This window comes from Macrobrachium rosenbergii, chromosome 42 (genome assembly GCF_040412425.1).
Source record: "Macrobrachium rosenbergii isolate ZJJX-2024 chromosome 42, ASM4041242v1, whole genome shotgun sequence".
In the NCBI taxonomy this organism is placed as follows: Eukaryota; Metazoa; Arthropoda; class Malacostraca; order Decapoda; family Palaemonidae; genus Macrobrachium; species Macrobrachium rosenbergii.
In genome coordinates, this window is record NC_089782.1 from 10862071 (window position 1) to 10883745 (window position 21675).

The window sequence follows — 21675 nt, forward strand, 5'->3', positions numbered from 1 at the left end:
TGGGAACCACGTGGTTTTCCAGGCAGCTTCATCCAGAGCAGCTCAGCAGCAGCAGAGCAGCAGCAGAGCAGCACAGCAGCAGTATCAGCCGCCAGCCATCCCCATCCAAGTTGAGTGGAAGCGGTCAGACAGCTCTCAACACCACCTACCTACCCGACCGTCCCCTCCAAAACAGATCCCGCACATAATGGCTTATCAAACCCACCTAAGGGGCAGGTGATGCCGCTTTTGGCGCCGCCACTTAAGATTTACCCTAGAATATTTGTGCCAATTTCGATTGCAGTTTACGGTTTTTTTTCTTTTTTCTTTGGGGGAAGGAGGCAGGGTTGAAAGTCCACTTGTCACATGTCCGGCAATTACTTACGCTATGGACAAGATGAAGTCTGATGTTTACATTCTGTGTACCGCATGCACCCTAAAATGGTGCATTAAGATTTATATATTCGCTTTCAATTAAGTATCTACAAGTAGTCATATATATACATATATATATATATACATACATACATACATACATATATATTGTTAAAAACAATGTGCAATACTATTAATCGGAGGGTATAAAAAATAAAACAAAAACCAAAACAGCAGAACGTTATATTGCAAATAGTACCTCTATCTTTTGCAGAAAACAGCGCTGATTTACGTTCCCGTCTTTATATATATATATATATATATATATATATATATATATATATATATATATATATATATATATATATATATATATATATATATATATATATTATATATGGCACTTTTTCACAATAACTATTACCTCCGCCGTATAAAAAAAAAGGCCTCAATCAAATACTGCGCCAATGACCAGTGAAACTTGAAACTCAACGGCGATAACAGAAGCGATCCTGGGGATCTTAACAAACCACGAGAGGATGTGCACATTGCCAGGCTTCAAGTTTCCGTCAACTTTGCCGTCATCGGTAGATCCCTTGTAACACGTTTAACGCATCGACGTCATCCAGCACTTAAGAGTGTTTAATGTACGTAAGAAATAAAAAAAATAACATTCAGGATAGGAAATCTATATGAGGCTCTCTCTCTCTCTCTCTCTCTCTCTCTCTCTCTCTCTCTCTCTGCCTGGGCATACATGAATGTCGCTTTTTCCCTTCTTTTTCTGGTGGCCTGCCAGCGCCTCTTACACTTGTTGCCGAGTTGAACGTCGTCCTCTTCGGGTCTAATCTATATACTCTCCCCGGACACCTTCAAGAGAGAGCGAGAGAGCCTGGTGTGGTCTCACGGACTGACATATCAATTAAGGAAAATGTGTGAAAGACTGAATGTGGCCAATGTTTTATGGTAACCAAGCGTCAAATTCAGCATATCCAGCAGAGGCGCCTTCTTCAGTCTGCTTGCAAGCAAGTATTAAAACAACTGAATTGTACTTCAATATTTGTCCTTCCTTCGATTTCGTACGGGAACACTTCGGAGAAAATGTGTATACAAATTTCTAGACACGCTAAATGAACAACTCTTAAGAAAAGAAAAATAAATACTTATATATATATACATATATATATATATATATATATATATATATATATATATATATATATATATATACATATATATATATATATATATATATATATATATATATATATATATATATATATATATATATATAGAGAGAGAGAGAGAGAGAGAGAGAGAGAGAGAGAGAGAGAGAGAGCTTAAGTACTGCGTGAAGAGGAAATCTCAAAGCCCATGTCAAGAGCTCCCTAAAAGGCTATCATTCATATCCTTGGCAGTTATTGCAAGGGCTGTCAGAGATCATTGTATAGGCCTATCCTACGGGCGATAGGCGGTAGCGGAAAAAAGCTGAAAGGAGGGGAAGGAGGGGGTTTTGGAATACTAGAGTTAGGGGGAAAGGAGGGTTATGACGATCTCTCAGCCAATGGGGTGCCAACCCCATCTTCTTTCCTATCCCCCCCCACCCCAATTTCTCCCTATTAGAATCCAAAGTCCTCTCATCCCCAGCCCCAATATCATGGGCGGGACGTAGCAATTTCACTTTAGATATTGTTAGGCCTATGGAACGCATCGCACTCTAAGGTTTTAATCTAATATTATTATTCATATTTATAAAATACGGCTTCCAGCGTTTCGACGCAAGGCGGACATCTTAAACTTTGTTACGGTACTTGTACCATTTTCATCATACGGTGCATAGATTATGGGGCAGTAACATTAAAATTCAGAATTTCCCACATATACCACATTAACCGAGTGCGTTTCGAGTGACAATATACATAAAGCCTAGAGCAGAATCTGATCACTTTAGTAATATTCTAAGATTATCCGCTTACGGTAAAGCTTACGTGGTAAAGTTTAACACCTTGCCAGTAAGAGTCTTCTGTGACTAAAGATACACCTTATATTTATATAGGACAAGGGTGACAAAGAGAGCCTTTGGAACATGTGAGGGCGACATCAACCCTAGACAGTCCCAGCAGGCTGCGAAAAGGGTTATATGCGTTTGAATTTTGAAGTAGGCTTAACGTTCGTGTACGTTTTACCTACAAGGGGGTGGTGGCCAGAATATTTCGAGGGCTATTTCACTCGGGGATTTTGCTACGGACGTTAAATTTCATCTGCTTAAATCTTTTGGTCTTTTAGTCTCAGTTTTGCTGATGACATAAAATCACCGTAAAAAAGTCTTAACGGAACGGATTTACTGTCACGTCTAAAAGTGCTACGTGGTTTAAATTAAACTCTAATTTGTTTCTAAATTTCTAAGATATCAGTCCAACAACGGTGGCCGATACCCTGACTAAAAATATCTGACAAATATTTTACCGACGGCACTTCCACAAATCCGTAAATATACGGCGACATTTGAACTTGTCTTGAACCTACACCAATCCGTTTAAGCTTAGCGCTACAAAATCAGCCGCTTCCTTACCTTGTGCAAATACTGGTCGAACATGCGTCCGAAATCCATGTCTCCGCCAATGCAATAAGTTGCATCCATAATTTGCGACATCGCAGACATTGTCACTCGCTATATTTAAAAACGTTTTATACGATTATTATTTACCAACTGAAACTCCGATATATGTTTTGATCTGATTGTGAAACTAAAACTTAATTTGCTCGTTGGAAGTCTCGTCGTGTAGTTTCTCTCTCTGTTTTGAATAATCAATACTGCCGTTTACAAAATGGTTATATTATTATCAGTTGGTGCCAGGTAATTTCAGACCAACCTCTTTCGACCACTTTTTAAACAATCAACTGTTTTAGCACATTTGATCTGATCAGTCCTTGTGTGGGCACAACTATTTCATTCACAACACCGTCAACATCACCACCTTATAATCCACATCACCGACACCAATAACACATTTCTCTCTTTCTTTTCCTTTCCACAGCACGACGAGAGATGAGAAGGGGGGGAGGGAGAGAGAGAGAGAGAGAGATCGCCGACTAGTTTTATACTAAAATCCTTGAGATGGGAAAATCCGCCCAGCCAGCTACACCTCTTTCTTTCTCTCGGATATTATAGTCAGTTCAAATGACGATGAGGCTCCTCGTTACCTTCATGTTAATTCTCTAAGCAAGGGGCCAACACAGGTCACTGTCGTTATGACTTGATACCTACTTAACGGCAGGTATCAATTAAATTCCAGGTGTGAGTGTATGGGGGGAGGTGGAAGGAGGACATCACGTGCGTCGAGTGTGGAAGAGCGTTGCGACAGACCCTTCCTTCCAGCTCCACGGCTACCGAGCCAATGACTTGGGGTGGGGGGGCCACGAATCGCTACGGGCCCCTAACCCGGCCCGCGCACGCTTGGGTTCCCACTTGGCGCATTTATCCCCCCGTCCACCACTACACTGCTGGGCCATCCACTCCCCTCATTCCCGGTCCACCCACCTTTCCCCCACCATCCGAACACACACTTCTACACTTGTCTCTCTCTTTCTTTCTCGTTACACGAGATGCTGCCTTTTTCATCACACAGGTACTACGATCTCATCTCTCCTTCACACAAATAAATAAAACCGCTGGCATTAAAATAACAATTAGCTACAAAACAGCAGAAAAAATCACTCGAAGAAAATCTGGCAAGGGCACGTGTGGCTGCGACTGAGATTTATTCCGAAATGTATCATCGTTTTCCCGTAGGTTTAAATGGTGTGATAGGTCCCCAGGTATCATAAACTCGCCCGCTCTCTCTCTCTCTCTCTCTCTCTCTCTCTCTCTCTCTCTCTCTCTCTCTCTCGTGCCTGCGCGCGCGGATGGAAGGGCTGACAACAACGTGCTTTATTGTAGTGATGCAAAGTATCATCCAACGCCTTTTGTTACTTCCACTAATTATTTTCGCATAATTTCATTTTCGTATCTTAGCACTGTACTCTAAAAGTAGTGTAACTAACATCATTAACCATAGACTATGAAAATAAGTACATTCAAGATTAAATTGATTACAATTATACAGTTGAATGAGAAGAGAAAACGCTCCGACACCTAACTAGGTTCACCTACCCCAATCTGTCCATAAGAAGAGGAAAAGGGAAACTAAGAATTGATTTTTGTCTTGGTCTACTGCAATGCGTACGACGTTAAGGTTTCCTCCGAGATAAGAATATGCCGGATGATGGAACTGTAATCTTCTTGCCCTAATGAAGGACGTATGAAGAACGGGAACCGAGAAGGGACAGAGACCCTTTGCTGCAAGGAAAACGAAAGGTCGCTCACTCTATTCCACTTAGTTACTTAGTTCAGAGGGCATCGTCAGCCTCCGGCTGAAAACTTTTCCTACGAGGAGATATCAAGGGTAAAATAGCGTTCCTTCTGACCGCTCTTTACAGTCATTAGCGCAGACAGCAATTAATCATCTAGCGTTCTACGCTAATCTTTCTCTAATCAATAAACTTTCGGAAGAGTACACACACACATATAAACATACATGCAATATGTACAGTATACAGTATATAATATATATATATATATATATATATATATATATATATATATATATATATATATATATATATATATATATATATATATAATTGAGAGAGAGAGAGAGAGAGAGAGAGAGAGAGAGAGAGAGAGAGAGAGAGACCCTCGTGTATTTACTGTGTGTATGCTTACATACTTCAGCGCTACATTATAAAAGTTATAAAGATTAGTGTCAGGAGATAAACCATTGCGTAATTAATTAATAGTAAAAACTCCGACGTCACGAAATTACAACTGAAATTCTGCACACGATCTTCTTGCAATAAACAAATAAAGTTTACTTGCGACGTTGTCTCACGCCTTGTAGGTCTCATAGCATAAGTCAGATTATTCATATCTCTCTCTCTCTCTCTCTCTCTCTCTCTCTCTCTCTCTCTCTCTCTCTCTCTCTCTCTCTATATATATATATATATATATATATATATATATATATATATATATATATATATATATATATATATATATATATCAGAAACAGGGATGAGCAGTACAGCTCATGGCTTACGTTTGCTAACTGACCACTGGGGATAGAAAGTCGTCTCAATCCTCAAGACATGGTGAGATGCCATTCGGCTGCACCTTTCTGGCCAACCCGTGCAAAGTGGAAAATGGCGTACGATGAAAAAATGTGTTTGTTCTTTTTCCGTATGGGCACCATGTCGTATAAATTATGTCTAACAGCCACGTGAAGAAAATTTGACTTTACGACAACCATTTATTTTTTGGGTACATTTTCCACAGAAATCCTAGAAACTCTTAAAAAGTCTATTAAAAAGTTCCTATTTACCACCAAGTTTCAAAAGAAATTATTTCGCTGAGGAAAATATTAAAAATACGGAATAGGAAATCGAGAAGTTAAAAAGTCATTGTGAGTCTGTTGGATTTATTCTTTAAGAAGTATGTACAGCATCCACACTAACACGACACACACACACACACACACACACTATATATATGTGTGTGTGTGTGAGAGAGAGAGAGAGAGAGAGAGAGAGAGAGAGAGAGAGAGAGAGAGAGAGAGAGAGAGAGGAGGGTTTGTATATACAAACATGAATACCACGTATAAATCAATAACCACCGAAAGGGCAAAGTACATTTAGTATGCACTATCCGCTAAAACAGAGCCACGTGTAGTATCTTCCTCCTAAAAGATACATTAGCTTTTTAATGTTAAAGCTAATGCGCAAGCACCCTAATGCACATATCTAGCCCAGGCCTGATGTAAACATGAAAGTAAGTGGGTGATACTGAGATCTGACAGGGCGATTGATTACATCTACTCAATAAACGGAGAACATTTGAATAAATTACAATCTCAAGTAATTTAAATCACTTAAGTCACATCTACAGTACAGCCAAAAATGCTGACTCGAGAATGGATATATTATGAAGCTCTTTCAGAGGTCTTCCCTTTAACGACTGTGATATAGACGATGTACTACATCAGTACGATATACAGAATATCCGCCTAAATATTAACCTGGTAACAGCATCAGAAGGAACTGGCCTCTTAGACTACAAAGTTTTTGAGAGGCTTGGTGTTTTATTCTTTTTAAATGTTGGACACATATATATCATACTTTCCAACAAGATTAGCAATATTTTCAAATTAAGATGCGACAAAGAATCGCACTCTAAATGGAACAATATAACCAACAATGTTTCTCAACATACAACTGGGTAATTATTGGCACCAGCACCCTACATAGTTAACTCTAATGTGGAATTTTAGTTTAAATAAAAATGGATAAGGAATAACCCAAACTGGTAATTTATAAAAGATTTCCTAGTCCACTACACACTGTGAAAATCACTTCATCACAGGATGAGGCATAACCGTAACCCTTTAGATTCTGTGAGAAAAATCAAGAGTTGTCAAAGCAATTCTCGTCATAAATTTTGTATCCATCATGAATGAAACTAACTCGAAAATATGAACGAGCAAGCAATACAAATTTAGAACTCTGTTTTCCTTGCATGCCTGATTGAAAAAAGAGAGAGAGAGAGAGAGAGAGAGAGAGAGAGAGAGAGAGAGAGAGAGAGAGAGAGAGAGCTGAACTCTGCATTTAAAACGTTATTCATAGACTTACATGAGGGAAAAAAAAATTAAAATACGATCCTTGACGATAGATTAAACACTCGTGAAATCTTCACATTAAAAAAATAAAGCGCAATAGGCCATAAAATTTAGGTTTCCTCTAAAAGATAAAGTACATTGAAATTACTGAGGAAAGGAAAAATATTTCACAGATAAAGGTAGATATAGTACATTGAAATTACTGAGGAAAGGAAAAATATTTCATAGATAAAGGTAAAGAAATGGAAATGAAAAGGTTAACATTTTGAGAAACATCTTCCTAAGTAACCCTAGTGATAATTAATGTTTACTGTACTACCGCTCCCAAAATCATACTGTTTCTTATTTGAGGAATGGACTGAAATGCGACACCTACAGCTATTTAAGCAGCACGTTAAAACTGAGCAGTTCTCACAAACAAGAAAAATTCCATACTTATCTGTTTTCCTTAAATAGGTGTAAATGTAGCTCGTCTCACTTAAAAATCTCACTTTTAAAACTAAACAGCCCCAAGCCTATCAATTTTCATATAATGAGTAAATGCGCAAACTAGTTCATATGCCCTCTATCTTCCTTTAATAAATAAATCCCTAAAAAGGAGTGAAACTTTTGTTTGCAGCTCGACGGAGGAAATCCGCTCAGCAAACGTAATATCTTTTCTGCTGTCCCATTACTTCCCTGGCAGGAGGCAGAGCGGACGAACCCCCGAACGAATCCCATTTCACTTGCAGCGAGGTCTTCCTTCAATTAACAAGTTTTTAGCTTTGTTTGTGGGAAGTTAGTATTCCGACTTTTTTTCATCTTTCCCCCAAGTTCTGGTCACGAGCCCCTGGTCTTTGTTCCCTTAACTGTTTTAACAGCGATCGTGACCCGCTTCCCTAACCAGCGAAGGGGTCAAAACGATCTCCTAAAAACACCGAAAAAGTCGCCGAAATCAGGTTGGACGCCGTCACCGCATTTTCAACGAGGATAGTGCCAGTGATGTGATGGGTTAGTCGCCATTATTAACAATACATATACGCATTTTTATGCAAATTTTGTGGGCGACATATACGTTATATGTTACATACAGACAATTTTACAATCATGCATATATATATATATATATATATATATATATATATATATATATATATATATATATATATATATATATATATATACATCTTAGACTTTTTCCCACAAAAAGGTGCTACCTTTTCAACTTTTCAGCAAGTATGTCCGGATGAGGTAACTATTTTAGGGCCCTTTCCACCTTAGCTTTTAGCCATCACAGTTGACTAACTACCTGTTACTGTTCCACCGCTCAGGTTAACCGATGCACAGTGGAATTTAACTGAATATCTGATGTGTTCAACCTCACCCGGAATCGAACCCTGTTCCTTTCGCTTCAGAGGCGAGTTGCATGACTACACCACCATAAACACACCGGTTAAAGTTTCGGAAGTCAACAGGCAATTAGAGCAAATGTTTCTTCAAAATCTATCGTGACAGACTGGCGGATCAAACTTCCAACTCTTGCTGTGTTTATCGCGGGACCTTCCATTTCTCGTATCAAGGAAAAGGAATGTTTCTTTCGCCGATATAAACCTTTTAGCTTTACAGCACAAATGCGTGTTATAGCAACACATTTATATGAGCATACCGCCTTAAATTCATATCTGAAATATATATTAATGAGAACAACTGTAAGGTTATGCGGGGAAACTGAAACTAGGAAGATGATGCAAAAGACTGTTAACTGGGATAGAGTGAAAATGGTGATGGTTGATTCGTAAACGCATCTGAGGGTGAGTGTAGATGATGGTGGTAGGCAGAAAGAAGAGATAGTCACAGGAACAAAATGTGGATCCTGAATGTGACTAAACGAAAAAAGTCGAAGCTGTTGGAGTTAACTGCCTTCACATTATACATTGGCATAAGAAGGACTGAACAGGCGAGAAGTGTGGAGATAAGTAGTAAAAGGTTATCGTACGTAAGAAGACAAATTAAAGAGTTTTGAGGTGGTTTGGATATGTTGAGAGAATAAAGGATGATACATTAGTGGAAATATAGGAATAACTAAAAAGTAATAAAGTGATAGAGTGACAAGTCTTTGAAATGGGAGGCTCTTGATGTCCGGAAAGCAAGAAAAACCTGCAAGAGAGGGCACAGCGCCCCGAACAATTTGGCTCTTCTTTTGAGTAAGGATGTGAAGTGGCTAATGTTGTGGAACATTACATTCATCCTTGTTTCAGTTATTACCATACTTTGGTGAAAAGGTTGAGCATATATTTAATTATATCTAAACACAATATGAAGAATAAAAAAATCTTGGACTTGCTAATAAGAGCCTTTGCTAGCAGTGTAAGTTTAACTTAATAAAACCAAAACAATTAAAAAAACATCGATTAAGTTTTTTGGGACATCACGTAACTGTATCAACAGTCATCTAAACTCAAATAAAAGGAAATGCAGTGCAAAAGCCATTACAGGTCTTCCGAAAACTAACATAAAATATTAACTGACTTTCTTCTTCTTTAGTCATAATGCGGGAACCCAACCATTCTGGGAAATTTTCAAGGTTTATGTCAATCTGATTCAAGATAAATATTTCTCCTTAATATGCGCTAGAACATGTCGTTTTCTACGAAGTAATTATATACCTATTTTCTAGGTATACATGCTACAGAATTCGCTTAAAAATTATTCCTACCATTTTTGTGCCGCATATAATTGCCCAAAACATTGAAAAACGCAAGTTCTTAATATGATCTTTCTTTTAAAATCTTGAAGCTATTATAATTTCACAATCTGTTCACAAACCAAAACAAGTAAAAATTGCGCCGACGTTTCTTCGGCGTAATCGAGTTTTCTATACAGAGTATAATGCTGAATGAAACTCTCAGCCGCGGCCCATTAAACTTTCAGCCACGACCAGGTGGTGGCCTGTGTTGTCGGCACCTATAGCGGTGCCAGATGCACGATCATGGCTAACTTTAACCTTGAATAAAATAAAAGCTACTGAAGCTAGAGGGCTGCAATTTCCTATGTTTGATGATTAGAGGGTGGATGATCAACATACCAATTTGCAGCCCTCTAGCCTCAGTAGTTTTTAAGATCTGAGGGCGGACAGAAAAAGTGCGAATGGACAGACAAATAGCCATCTCAAAAGTTTTCTTTTACAGAACACTAAAACAGAAATTTGTTCACATACTAAAAATATTGTCTTGTAATTGCCTTAAATTATATATAACAGTTAGTGCCTCAGCTGGAAAAGGACACAAATGGCAACCATTTGAAGACTGTAACTTCTATGAGATAGATCTGGGTTACCAAATTGCGTTCTTACGATGTTGAACGAGTAACAATCAAAAACATAAAAAGGAACAATAATTAGAACACTAAAAAATATTAATTATAAAGCTGACTCGCCTTAATACAACTATAAATGCTAGGACCGTACCTTCCAACTTCTCTTCCAAATCCTAGTTTTCTTAATAATAATAATAATAATAATAATAATAATAATAATAATAATAATAATAATAATAATATGAACACTCTCCATGACTTACGGTGTTCCGTGTATCTGTAGCAATCACTTAACTACCTTTAGGACCAGCTACATCTGTGTACATTGTCAAGATGAACTTTCCAAAACATAGGCTACAATTAATACATCAACTGGAACAATAGCTTCATAGTGCACTCAGCTGGAGGGCCTTATGAACCGATGGTTGAAATGGGTTTCTTATAGGATATCAGCTGAAATCTATTTAGCAACTGTTTCCCCTCGCCTTCTGTTCTTGTAATGAGAGAAATTTAGGGAATTCTGTCATCCTCTGAGACCCATCAGCAATTGGCATAATCAAAATTTTACATATCTTAACGAGCTAACTTTACATATTCAGTGATCTCACAAAGGAAAGTAAAAGGAAAAGAAAAAGAATATGGAAAAATAGTCTTTTGGGGAAAACAATCCACACACTGAAGACTTTATATGAAGAAATGCTACAAACGCCGGGGAGAGAGAGAGAGAGAGAGAGAGAGAGAGAGAGAGAGAGAGAGAGAGAGAGAGAGAGAGAGAGAGAGAGAGAGAGAGTTGTAACAATACCACTTATTCAGTAAGTTTCAACATCGGAAAAGGGAAGGAGATTAATTTATGCCCAACTCGTAAAACTTGCCAAAGTCAGTTATTAATAAAAGAGTAGGTTACACATTAAACATCATATCCTTCGATACTTATTCAATCATAAAACATAAAGTAAATCGGCAACCTTTGGCAGTGAATGACGTAACAGTTGTGGGGAGCGAAAAGAAGGAAGGAGCAATAATATGCACAACAGTAAATGCACAAACGGAAGGAACGAACATAAAAACAATAAAACAAAAAGAAAGAAAATTAATGTAAGTAGAAAGCGAAAACTAATCTTAGCATTGTTACAGTATTATCCGTAAGAATCATTCATATTTATGGAGCAACAGCAGAAGGCCATGTCAGCAACAAGAAACAATAAAAAAGTACAAGAGACAGTACGTGGCGCAAGTGAATCATACTTGTGAGTACCCTCAAGCAAGGGCACTTCAACCCAAGGCTGTGGAAGGCTAGAATGCTACACACTATAATATATCCAATGTTTTGAGATCATTAGTGGTATGGAAAAAAAATGTGGCACCAGAGATAACCCTTTGTTTTCTAGGAATCCTTTTTTGCACGCACACGCGTGTGCACACACACACACACACGCATATGCATATATATATATATATATATATATATATATATATATATATATATATATATATATATATATATATATATATATATATATGTGCATGCATATACATGTATATGTGTATACATATATATATATATATATATATATATATATATATATATATATATATATATTATATATTATATGTGTGTGTGTATAACTGAATCACGAAAATATGGAACGTGTTGAACATATAAATATAGGCAATGCTACGAAGGACACAGAAACGACGGAGTGGTGCTAGGCCTTTCGACTTATTGTCCTTTACTTAGCAGAATGATAGAAATATAAAAATAAGTTTACAAAGAAAGCTCGTATAAATGACAGATGGGGATTATAAAGAAAACTATGTAACTGGAACCAACACAGTTGAAGAATTAGTAGACCTAGCACCACTGCGTCGTTTCTCTATCCTTAGTGGCATTACCTTTATATATATATATATATATATATATATATATATATATATATATATGTATGTATGTATGTATGTATGTATGTATGTATATATATATATATATATGTATGTATATATACACACATATATATATATATATATATATATATATATATATATAATATATATATATATATATATGTATTTATGTATGTATATATACACACACACCGTGTATGTGTACACACGCGAGCAAATATATGGTTATGTGCCCTAATTAGAATTTCTTACTCCCGTGTTGTCTTACTTCATATAAAATACACGCCGATGTTAAACCTACTGAGATTTGTAAGACAAACTGAAGCTGCTACAAAAAAAGTGAAAAATTTTTTTATATGGGACTTAAAAGTCATTAGTAACTGCGATATTCTTTACACATACATATATGCATATACATACAGACATACATACATATATGCACACACATTATATACATACATACATTATGTATATATATATATATACATATATATATATACACACATACACACCTTACCATGCGTCTTTTATGGAGAATGCTGTTACTGAATTTTATTTGTACTTAGAATTACACTCCTAATCTGTATTTCAGTACTTTTGCTTCAGCTTCCCTCTAAAGGGAGCAGAAACCGCTCAAAAAAACCCCCTGCAAATGAGGGTGGGCGCGTGTGCCGGAGTGTGGATGGGAAAGGTTTGGAAGTCGTTGGATGAAAGAAATAACTGTTCTAATATGTAAGGGATGTGGTGTCCCGGAATTATGGGTCATAACATTAACTAGAATACTTGGGAGGTTGTATGCTATGGCTGTCACGGAGAAGTTAGACTAGTAGCTGCAGGATCGAATGGAAAGGACTATTTTATAACAACAAGGCGAAATGACCAAATGCAATAGATGACTCAGTTTGGTGAGAAGCTTGATAATAATGGGGAACATGCCTTCTGTTTAAAGGCGCATGACTGTAGAAAGCTTACTGAGGGGAAAGTGGTTTTGAGTGATGAAGATGGGTAGTTTACGGGGTAATTTGTTGAGATCATGGAATCTAAGAAAAGGAAACCTTAGCAAAAATGTGTGCAAGAGGTGTGACCGGTTTGGTGTAAAAGTCAGTCCCAGGAAAAAAAAGTAATGTCTCCATGGGTGTTTAATAATTTCTCTTATGGAGTACTGAAAGAAGTTAAGGAAAGGAGTAGGAGCAGTAAGAATTTGTGGAGTAAGAAAAAGGGAATGTGGATAGAGTTTGGACAGGTTGATGGGCAGGTGCTACTTTCTCGGTTAGTTTTAGTGAATAAAATCTGGAGACAATGATCGAAGGGTTTAAATGTGTTTATAATATAGGAAAATTGAATGCAAATGTTTTTTAAGAGTAAAACTTTCAGGGTAACTGGAGCTGGGGAGTAAGGAAGAAGGGGATTTGTACGATGGTAGAATAGAATAGAACACAACAGAAGAGGACATAATATAGAATTTAGGCCAAAGGCCCTGCGCTGGGAGCTACGAAGTCATTCATCGCTGAAAGGGAAACTGACAGTAAGAAAGGTGGAACAGAAGGAATACCTCGCATGAATATACTGTTAGGAGAGGGTGGAAATTAAGATGGAAGAGAGAGAATATGAACGGAGGTACAATTAAAGGAATAAAAGGAGTTGCAGCTAGGGGCCGAAGGAACACAGCAAAGAACCTTAAGTAATGCCTATAGTGCACCGCATGAGGTGCAATGACGGCACTATCCCCCTACGGAGCGTGCGATGGTAGGATGAAAAGTTTGAGTCACAGAGTGGGTGGAGCCAAAGCACCAGCAGGAGATCAGCTGAAGCTTTAGAAGAGACGAGGACTTATCTTGGCGAAGATTGTAATGCATAAAGTAATAATCTATTCCAGTGAAGTGTGGTTGCTCAATACATATAAAAGGAAAAGGGTTAGAAATTGTAGATATGAATTACTTATATGGACTAGAAACGGTTGAGATAATAAAAAAAAGTACAGATATGAAAAAGAGGGACTACATTTGCTAAGGCTTAGCCTATTCACTTTTAATTAACCCGATATCTACTGGTACAAAACCTTAAAGACCCCAGAGTATTTTTCTCCCCTTGAAAGATGCTTATGTATTACTAAGAAAATATCCTTAGTAAAACAGAAGGAATCCCTTATGAGAGAGAGAGAGAGAGAGAGAGAGAGAGAGAGAGAGAGAGAGAGAGAGAGAGAGAGAGAGAGAGAAAGAGAGAGAGAGAGCAAATCTGTATCTTAACACGCTGATGGGTGCCTGGAGTTCTGTTCAAGTACAGTGATAATCTGCTTTTGTTAAAAAAATTACGTTTAATATTCCATTCGCATCAAAATACCAATTTATTCATTAAAACAACCACAAGATTTAAACAGATTTAACAATAACATTATAACAATAAACAATGACAAGTAAATACACAGCTTCATTTTGCAATACAATTATTCACTCAAGTTACAGACGATGAACGAAAGGTAAAAGTGGAAGAATAGTAACTTAACCTCAATATATAATTCGAAAATCATGGGAAGAAAACTGCTGCCCAAGTAAACGACCTTGAAGAAGTGAGGTCGGTAGGTAATGGGGGCAAGCTTAAGCCCTCGAGAACATAATGACATCTTCCTTGTTATTTTTTTTTTATATCTTGCAACCAGGTCTATAAAAAAAAAACATGGACAGGCTTTTACGTAAGTATGCAGAATGAAAGTACCTTACTCTATTTCAGGGCAGTACGTAACGTCCCTAGGGTACTCATTTGATGCCTTAGTCATGTCATATGTACCGTGGTCATTTTCTACGGTATGGGTACATTTTATATTTTATATATATATATATATATATATATATATATATATATATATATATATATATATATATATATGTGTGTGTGTGTGTGTGTGTGTGTGTGTGTGTGTGTGTGTGTGTGTGTGTGTGTGTGTGTGTATTTTTGGAAATAAAAAATTATTTGAAAACAGTGCTAATCAATCTAGAATACAGAACGCGATGGATATTTCACCTCGATGCCGAAAAATCCACCGAGTCTTTCTCGACCACAGATGAGAATTATGTTAAAACAATTAGTCCACTATAGTGGATCGCTGTCACGTCGAAGGGCAGACTATAACTACCAAGGTCTAGAGTATTCTCTAGACCTTGATAACTACCCCATACCAAATGGACTGCTGAGAATCCCCCTCCCCCTCACACACACACACAAACACACACACACACACACACATATATATATATATATATATATATATATATATATATATATATATATATATATATATATATATATATATATATATATATATATATATATATATATATATACGTACACACAAAACGACAGAGTGAGGCGAGTCATGCACCATGAAGTCAAATTAATATTTGTAACTGACACTCAGCACGAACACATATCTGTAAATATTAGACTGCATTTGCGTCCTATCTTTAAAACCACCATTCAAACAGCCGCCCTAATAACCAGCACACACTGTGATATATCACTCAAAGACAGGTGTTGACACCCATGGCAGGAGTTGAAGGGTCGAACAACAGGTGCTCAAGATCCCAGGCAGACATAACGTTTGTAGATAACAACTTGACATCAGGCTCTGATAAGGATATCGCTTATCGCTACAAAACTCTCAGAAGACCTACTTCTGCATAACAAATTCTGCAATATCTCGGAATCATGGCCTTATAATCAAGAAACACATATAAGTAGTTACATTATATTATTGTATTATTAGCGTGGAGGACGACGGTAATATAACAGACTACAAAGATGGGAAGTCACGGCCTTATCGTTTCCTAGTTCAGACCAAGGTTCCGTCAAATTGTATATTTATATAAGGACCACTAGTGGGGCTCCAGGCTAGACGACGGCACATCACTGCCTATAAATTATGGCTGTTCATAGAAAAAAAAATACGGATATAGCTATTCTAAAACTAAAAGGCTGAGAAATGTGGTAAAAGGGTTGGAGAACGTGGCAGGATGAATCAGTGAGTTTTCAGATGGTTAGGTTGCGTGGAAAAACTGGAGGATGATAGGCTGATGAAGAGAGTATACACTCCGGAAGTTTTCGGAGAAAGGAAACAAGAAAGACCTATAGAGTTCAACTACAAGGAGTTCATCTAGAATTCAGGAGGTCAACTGTGAATGTGGCTGTAATCACTAACTGTTCTTGGTAGCTATATCCGTTGCTCTAATGTTTATACACACACACACAATAATATATATATATATATATATATATATATATATATATATATATATATATATATATATATATATATATATATATATATATATATATATATATATATATGTGTGTGTGTGTGTGTGTGTGTGTGACTAAACAAGGTCTATGTCTATTACTAACCTCAACTCACAACCCACGAGAGATCATATGTATATATATATATATATATATATATATATATATATATATATATATATATATATATATATATATATATATATATATATATATATATAAACTAAACAGGAATATTACTAACCTAAGCTCACAACCCGCGAGACCAGTGTTAAATCCCACAAATATAAAATGAATTGGACAAATTGCCTGAAAAATGTTTTATTCCTATATTGACCTAAACACTGTATTATGTACCTAGTACTTGGTCGATTGCAGCCACGGCAGAAAAATGTATGGGGCTTCTAACCTCATTGTTAACGATTTGCCGAGAAGCTCAAAGTTAACATGCAGGCAGAATGACACACACACAAACACACACACATATATATAGACACACATATATATACATACATATATAGCCTATAAGAGTACAGTATATACTGTATATAATAAACATTTTTCTTTTCAGCAATAATCCGATTTCCCTAACAGGATGAGTAACTGGGTTAGGAAAAGACACGACAACAGTCATTAGCATATTTTCTGGTTCCCATAATGTCACAGAAGCCTCATCAAAGGTGCGTCAAATCCCCTACAATGCACCACTCACCTCTAACTTGTACACTCTCTCAGTTCCCAGTTATCAAGGCGCTTTGGTTCCAGGACCTCTGGTTATCATCTAGCCATGACTCCTCAACCTTTCTCTCCTTCCAAAAACTTGCGAATTATGCATCTTTTTCACAAACCTGTCATCTTCCACTTAGGAGAAATATGTGTCTGAGGATCGCTCTTCTTAAAAGCACATTAACCAAACTATTGCTGAAGCCTTTGATGATAAGACATTTGTCAATAGAGAAATATAGCTTTTGGAAGAACTTCTTCTTCCATCGACAAAAGAAACCAGTTCTCCAGAGATCAAATTGATCCACATACCTGTAAGTGAGGCTAAGGATTTTTTGATAAATAATTGCATTCCCCCATATAAATATAAAATTACACAAATTTTCAATTTGATATTAATTATTTGACGCAAAGCAAGGTCTATATAATATTACCTATATTTCTGCCCAACAAATACTCGGGACCCGCAACGCACACAATAAAATGTTATATATGTATGTGCCTGTGTCTGTGTATATGTATGCATGTATGTATATATATAAATATACACACAAACATACAAACATATATGAGTATATACACATAAGTATATATAAATGTGTGCATATATATACAGTATATACAAACAAAACATACACACAGATATATGTATATATACACATGTATATATACATATATGTATGTATGTATGAATATATGTACGTATGAATATATATATATATAAAAACACACATATATATATATATATACTGTATGTATATATATATATATATATATATATATATATATATATATATATATATATATATATATATATATATATATATAAAGCCTCAACATACCTAAATATACGGAAATAATTTGTGGTTATAGAGGCAAACATTACCGTTTCTTTTCAATACTGAATAATACTGGACAACGGTGCGGTTAAAGCAAAGCTAATTATAGCCCAAACGTAGCAAATTTATATTTGCATTTTCATGATGATCAATCAGGCTGGCCGTCGATTACCGCGGAGCTTTTTGTTTCCAGATTGAGGGATAATTATTTAACGATAAAGAGTAAACATTTTGGTTCGGAAATTAATCTCACACGCCCTCCAAATTTTTGGATTTTTTTCAGAGGGGGAAAAGAGAAACAATAATAATGCTATGTGTCTGCCCTATCTTGAGTTATTTGAATTTACGTACGTGCCATTTGGCACTGAGTGATAACGCATATTCAGGTTTATTGCGTTCGCAATTTTCATTTCTCATTTCCATGGCACAGACTCATGTTCTTCCTCACTTTTCAATATATATGTATATGTATGTGTATATACATATTTATACACACATATATATATATATATACGTAGCGAAATACACATATTTTACCTTAAATTACTCAAAGGAAGAAAACGACTACGTGAAGAACGTTGAATACTTCCCATATAAGCAAGTTTTATTTCAGAATAAATTGGCCTCAGACGAACTCCTGATCTTACAAAAAAAAGGAAAAATGTAAAAAATTCGAAAAGTGCCGAGAATGATTTGGCCGAGACGCGTATTACATAGAAGACAGTTTTTTGTTCGTATCTCCTCCAATCTTTTAATTTCCTAATCCTAAGGAAGCGAACGTTGATCTCCTGGAAACTGCCGACTTGGCAGGGCAATGAATGGTGCGATACTTCTTTTAATTAATTCATTTATTCTCGTGGCACAACAGGGAGCCCTCCGCGGAACATCGGGGTGCCAAAGGACACCTGTTGATAGGCACTGGGCCATGGGCAGGTGACTCACAAGCTAACAGGACGCAAGAAGATGACTCTGTCATACAACAGAAATCATGTTAATCAGTTATATACATCACATCAATCATGAGCAAGAAATGTCAGAATCAATTATAGATAAGAGTTAATGAAAAATATATTTAAAATTACAATTTACACAATTGAAAGGTTTTTCCCCGAAACTGCAATATTAATCATTACATGATATAAGTTACAATATAAAAAAGCACACAGTTAATATACAGTTACAGTGATAAAGTATTAAGGAAATATAAAGTAAGGTCAATTAACATAAAACAAAAATGTCCCTCTAAACAACATTTTACCGAAATTACATTTGTAAATTAGTTTAAGTGATGAAAAGTTAATCACATTTCCTTCAGCTGACTGAGAGATTCATAAATTATACGTCGTGTCAAGATAGTGCATTATGCTGCTAATCTTACTCGTAGTTCATTAGAGATAATTAACGAAATTCTCATTACATTACAAAATGGTCACTTTGCAGTCGCCCTGGCGCAAAGGAAAACTAATTCCAAGTTGATTAAGAAATTTAGTACACTGGTTTTCGCAGGGGAGCTAGGTGTGTGTGTGTGTGTGTGTGTGTGTGTGTGTGTGTGTGTGTGTGTGTGTGTGTGTGTGTGTGTGTGTGTGAGAGAGAGAATGACACAGTAGGGGGAGGGGATATTTCAACTTTCATCTAGTATACAGTAGTTTCCGTATGAAAAATTTTCTCCCTTGAAATGTTATCTATAATTTGATTTTCCTATTGAGTCCCCCAACCGCCACCCCCTCTCTCTCTCTCTCTCTCTCTCTCTCTCTCTCTCATGGAAAGATAAAATCTACACATCCCAGAACATGTAAAACATGCTATGTCTCTTTATCCAATATTTCCTGTTTCATTAAGACACACACAGACTTAATTACACGACTACACTTTTCGTAAGGATCGGCCTACCGACGACGTAAATTATTTGCTTTTCTCCGAAACAAAAAAGTCGGAAAATCACCTAAATCACCTACGCAATCACATATAGTATACCATTACATACACAGACACACACATATATATGTGAGGGGTGTAGGTGTGTGCGTGTAATGGTATACTATATATGTGCCTAAGTGATCTCTCTCTCTCCCTCTCTCTCTCTCTCTCTCTCTCTCTCTCTCTCTCTCTCTCTCTATATATATATATATATATATATATATATATATATATATATATATATATATATATATATATATATATATATATATATATATATATATATATATATATATATATATAGGAAAAAGTGAATCTCGCTAAGTCTTAAGGAATAAGGCTGCGAGTGAGGTTGCTTGCCCTATGCCCTTCTCTTAACTCCAAGACGACGATAGTATCTATTAGTTGAGTGGACTGGTGGCCGGTAGATCAGGAGTGATCCACAGGCTTAGCAAACATGAACCGAGCGATGGACCATTCAGCACGACAGAAGGAACATGCTCCACGATGATGGAGCAACGAACGTTCATATGCATGCTGGAAGAATGGAAGTCGCTGATTTGAATAAGTACTTTTGCAAGTACAACGGATGATGTAAGAACGTGAAGAGGCGAGTCACACCATGGACGACGCAAGGAAGGAGGTAAGGTTTTATGCAGACAATTATTCTATGGATGGATGACGGGGTGGATATGTATGAAGAGATTGTTCAGCTACCTCTCCTTTAAGGAAGCTAGGAATAGACGTTAAACACTAAAAATTGCTGAAACTAATAGGATAATTGTTTCTTATGAAAAACTGAAAAGGTGAGAAATAAGGAGATACACAAAAGTGGTGATTACAGTACAAGTGGCAATTAGGTATACATGGGTGAATGGATACTTTTTAACAATGTGCAATGGATGAAGGACTATGACCAAGGGAAAGTGTTTAAATGGAAAATGTTAAAATGGAACAGGAGAGGAAGACCTGGAAAGTATTGGGTCGATAAAGTTTAGAGACACTGTAAAGGAACGGCCATCATCTTTATGAAGTGAAACAGCACTTGAGCGATAGAAATGCTGGGTGAAGTGTGTCAACGGGTCAGACGGGCTGCTGACATATATACAGTATGTGTGCGTGTATATGTATAACTGAATCACTGAAATATGGAACGTGATGAATATATATATATATATATATATATATATATATATATATATATATATATATATATATAAAAGGAAATGCCACGAAGGACAGAGAACCTAGGCCTTTTGACTGATTGTCCTTTACTTGCCACCACCCCGTCGTTTCTCTTTCCTCGTGGCATTGCCTTTATATATATATATATATATATATATATATATATATATATATATATATATATATATATATATATATATATATATATATATATATATATATATATATATATATATATATATATATATATATGACCTTTTCAGATTTTTGGAGGGCTGGCGTAAAAATAGCACAGCCCTCTTAATGTACCTGAGTATTTAATTGGGAACTAGTTGGCAGACGCTCATACCCAATTATAACAAAGCAGAATGGCAGGCTGGGAACATTCACAAACCCCGATGCAGTGCTTGGCTTAGCAGATGTAAGCCCAGTGCTACAGTGAACAGCACCGTCTAAGGCTGATT

General features: G+C 36.4%; 1 protein-coding gene across 20 annotated transcripts in view; it reads right to left on the bottom strand.

Annotated features, from left to right (window-relative positions):
* The window catches only part of LOC136827939 (TOX high mobility group box family member 2-like), a 1122506-nt gene that overhangs the window by 302383 nt on the left and 798448 nt on the right, over positions 1-21675 (bottom strand). For 4 of the 20 annotated variants that reach the window (XM_067085477.1, XM_067085473.1, XM_067085465.1 and 1 more), the window contains exon 1: positions 2924-3755. The exons of the other annotated variants lie outside the window; for them this stretch is intronic. In XM_067085477.1, coding sequence (XP_066941578.1) covers positions 2924-3013 — 90 coding nt within the window. In that variant the 5' untranslated portion in view covers positions 3014-3755. Of the gene's footprint in view, positions 1-2923; positions 3756-21675 lie in introns of those variants that run through there. 20 annotated transcript variants of the gene reach the window in all.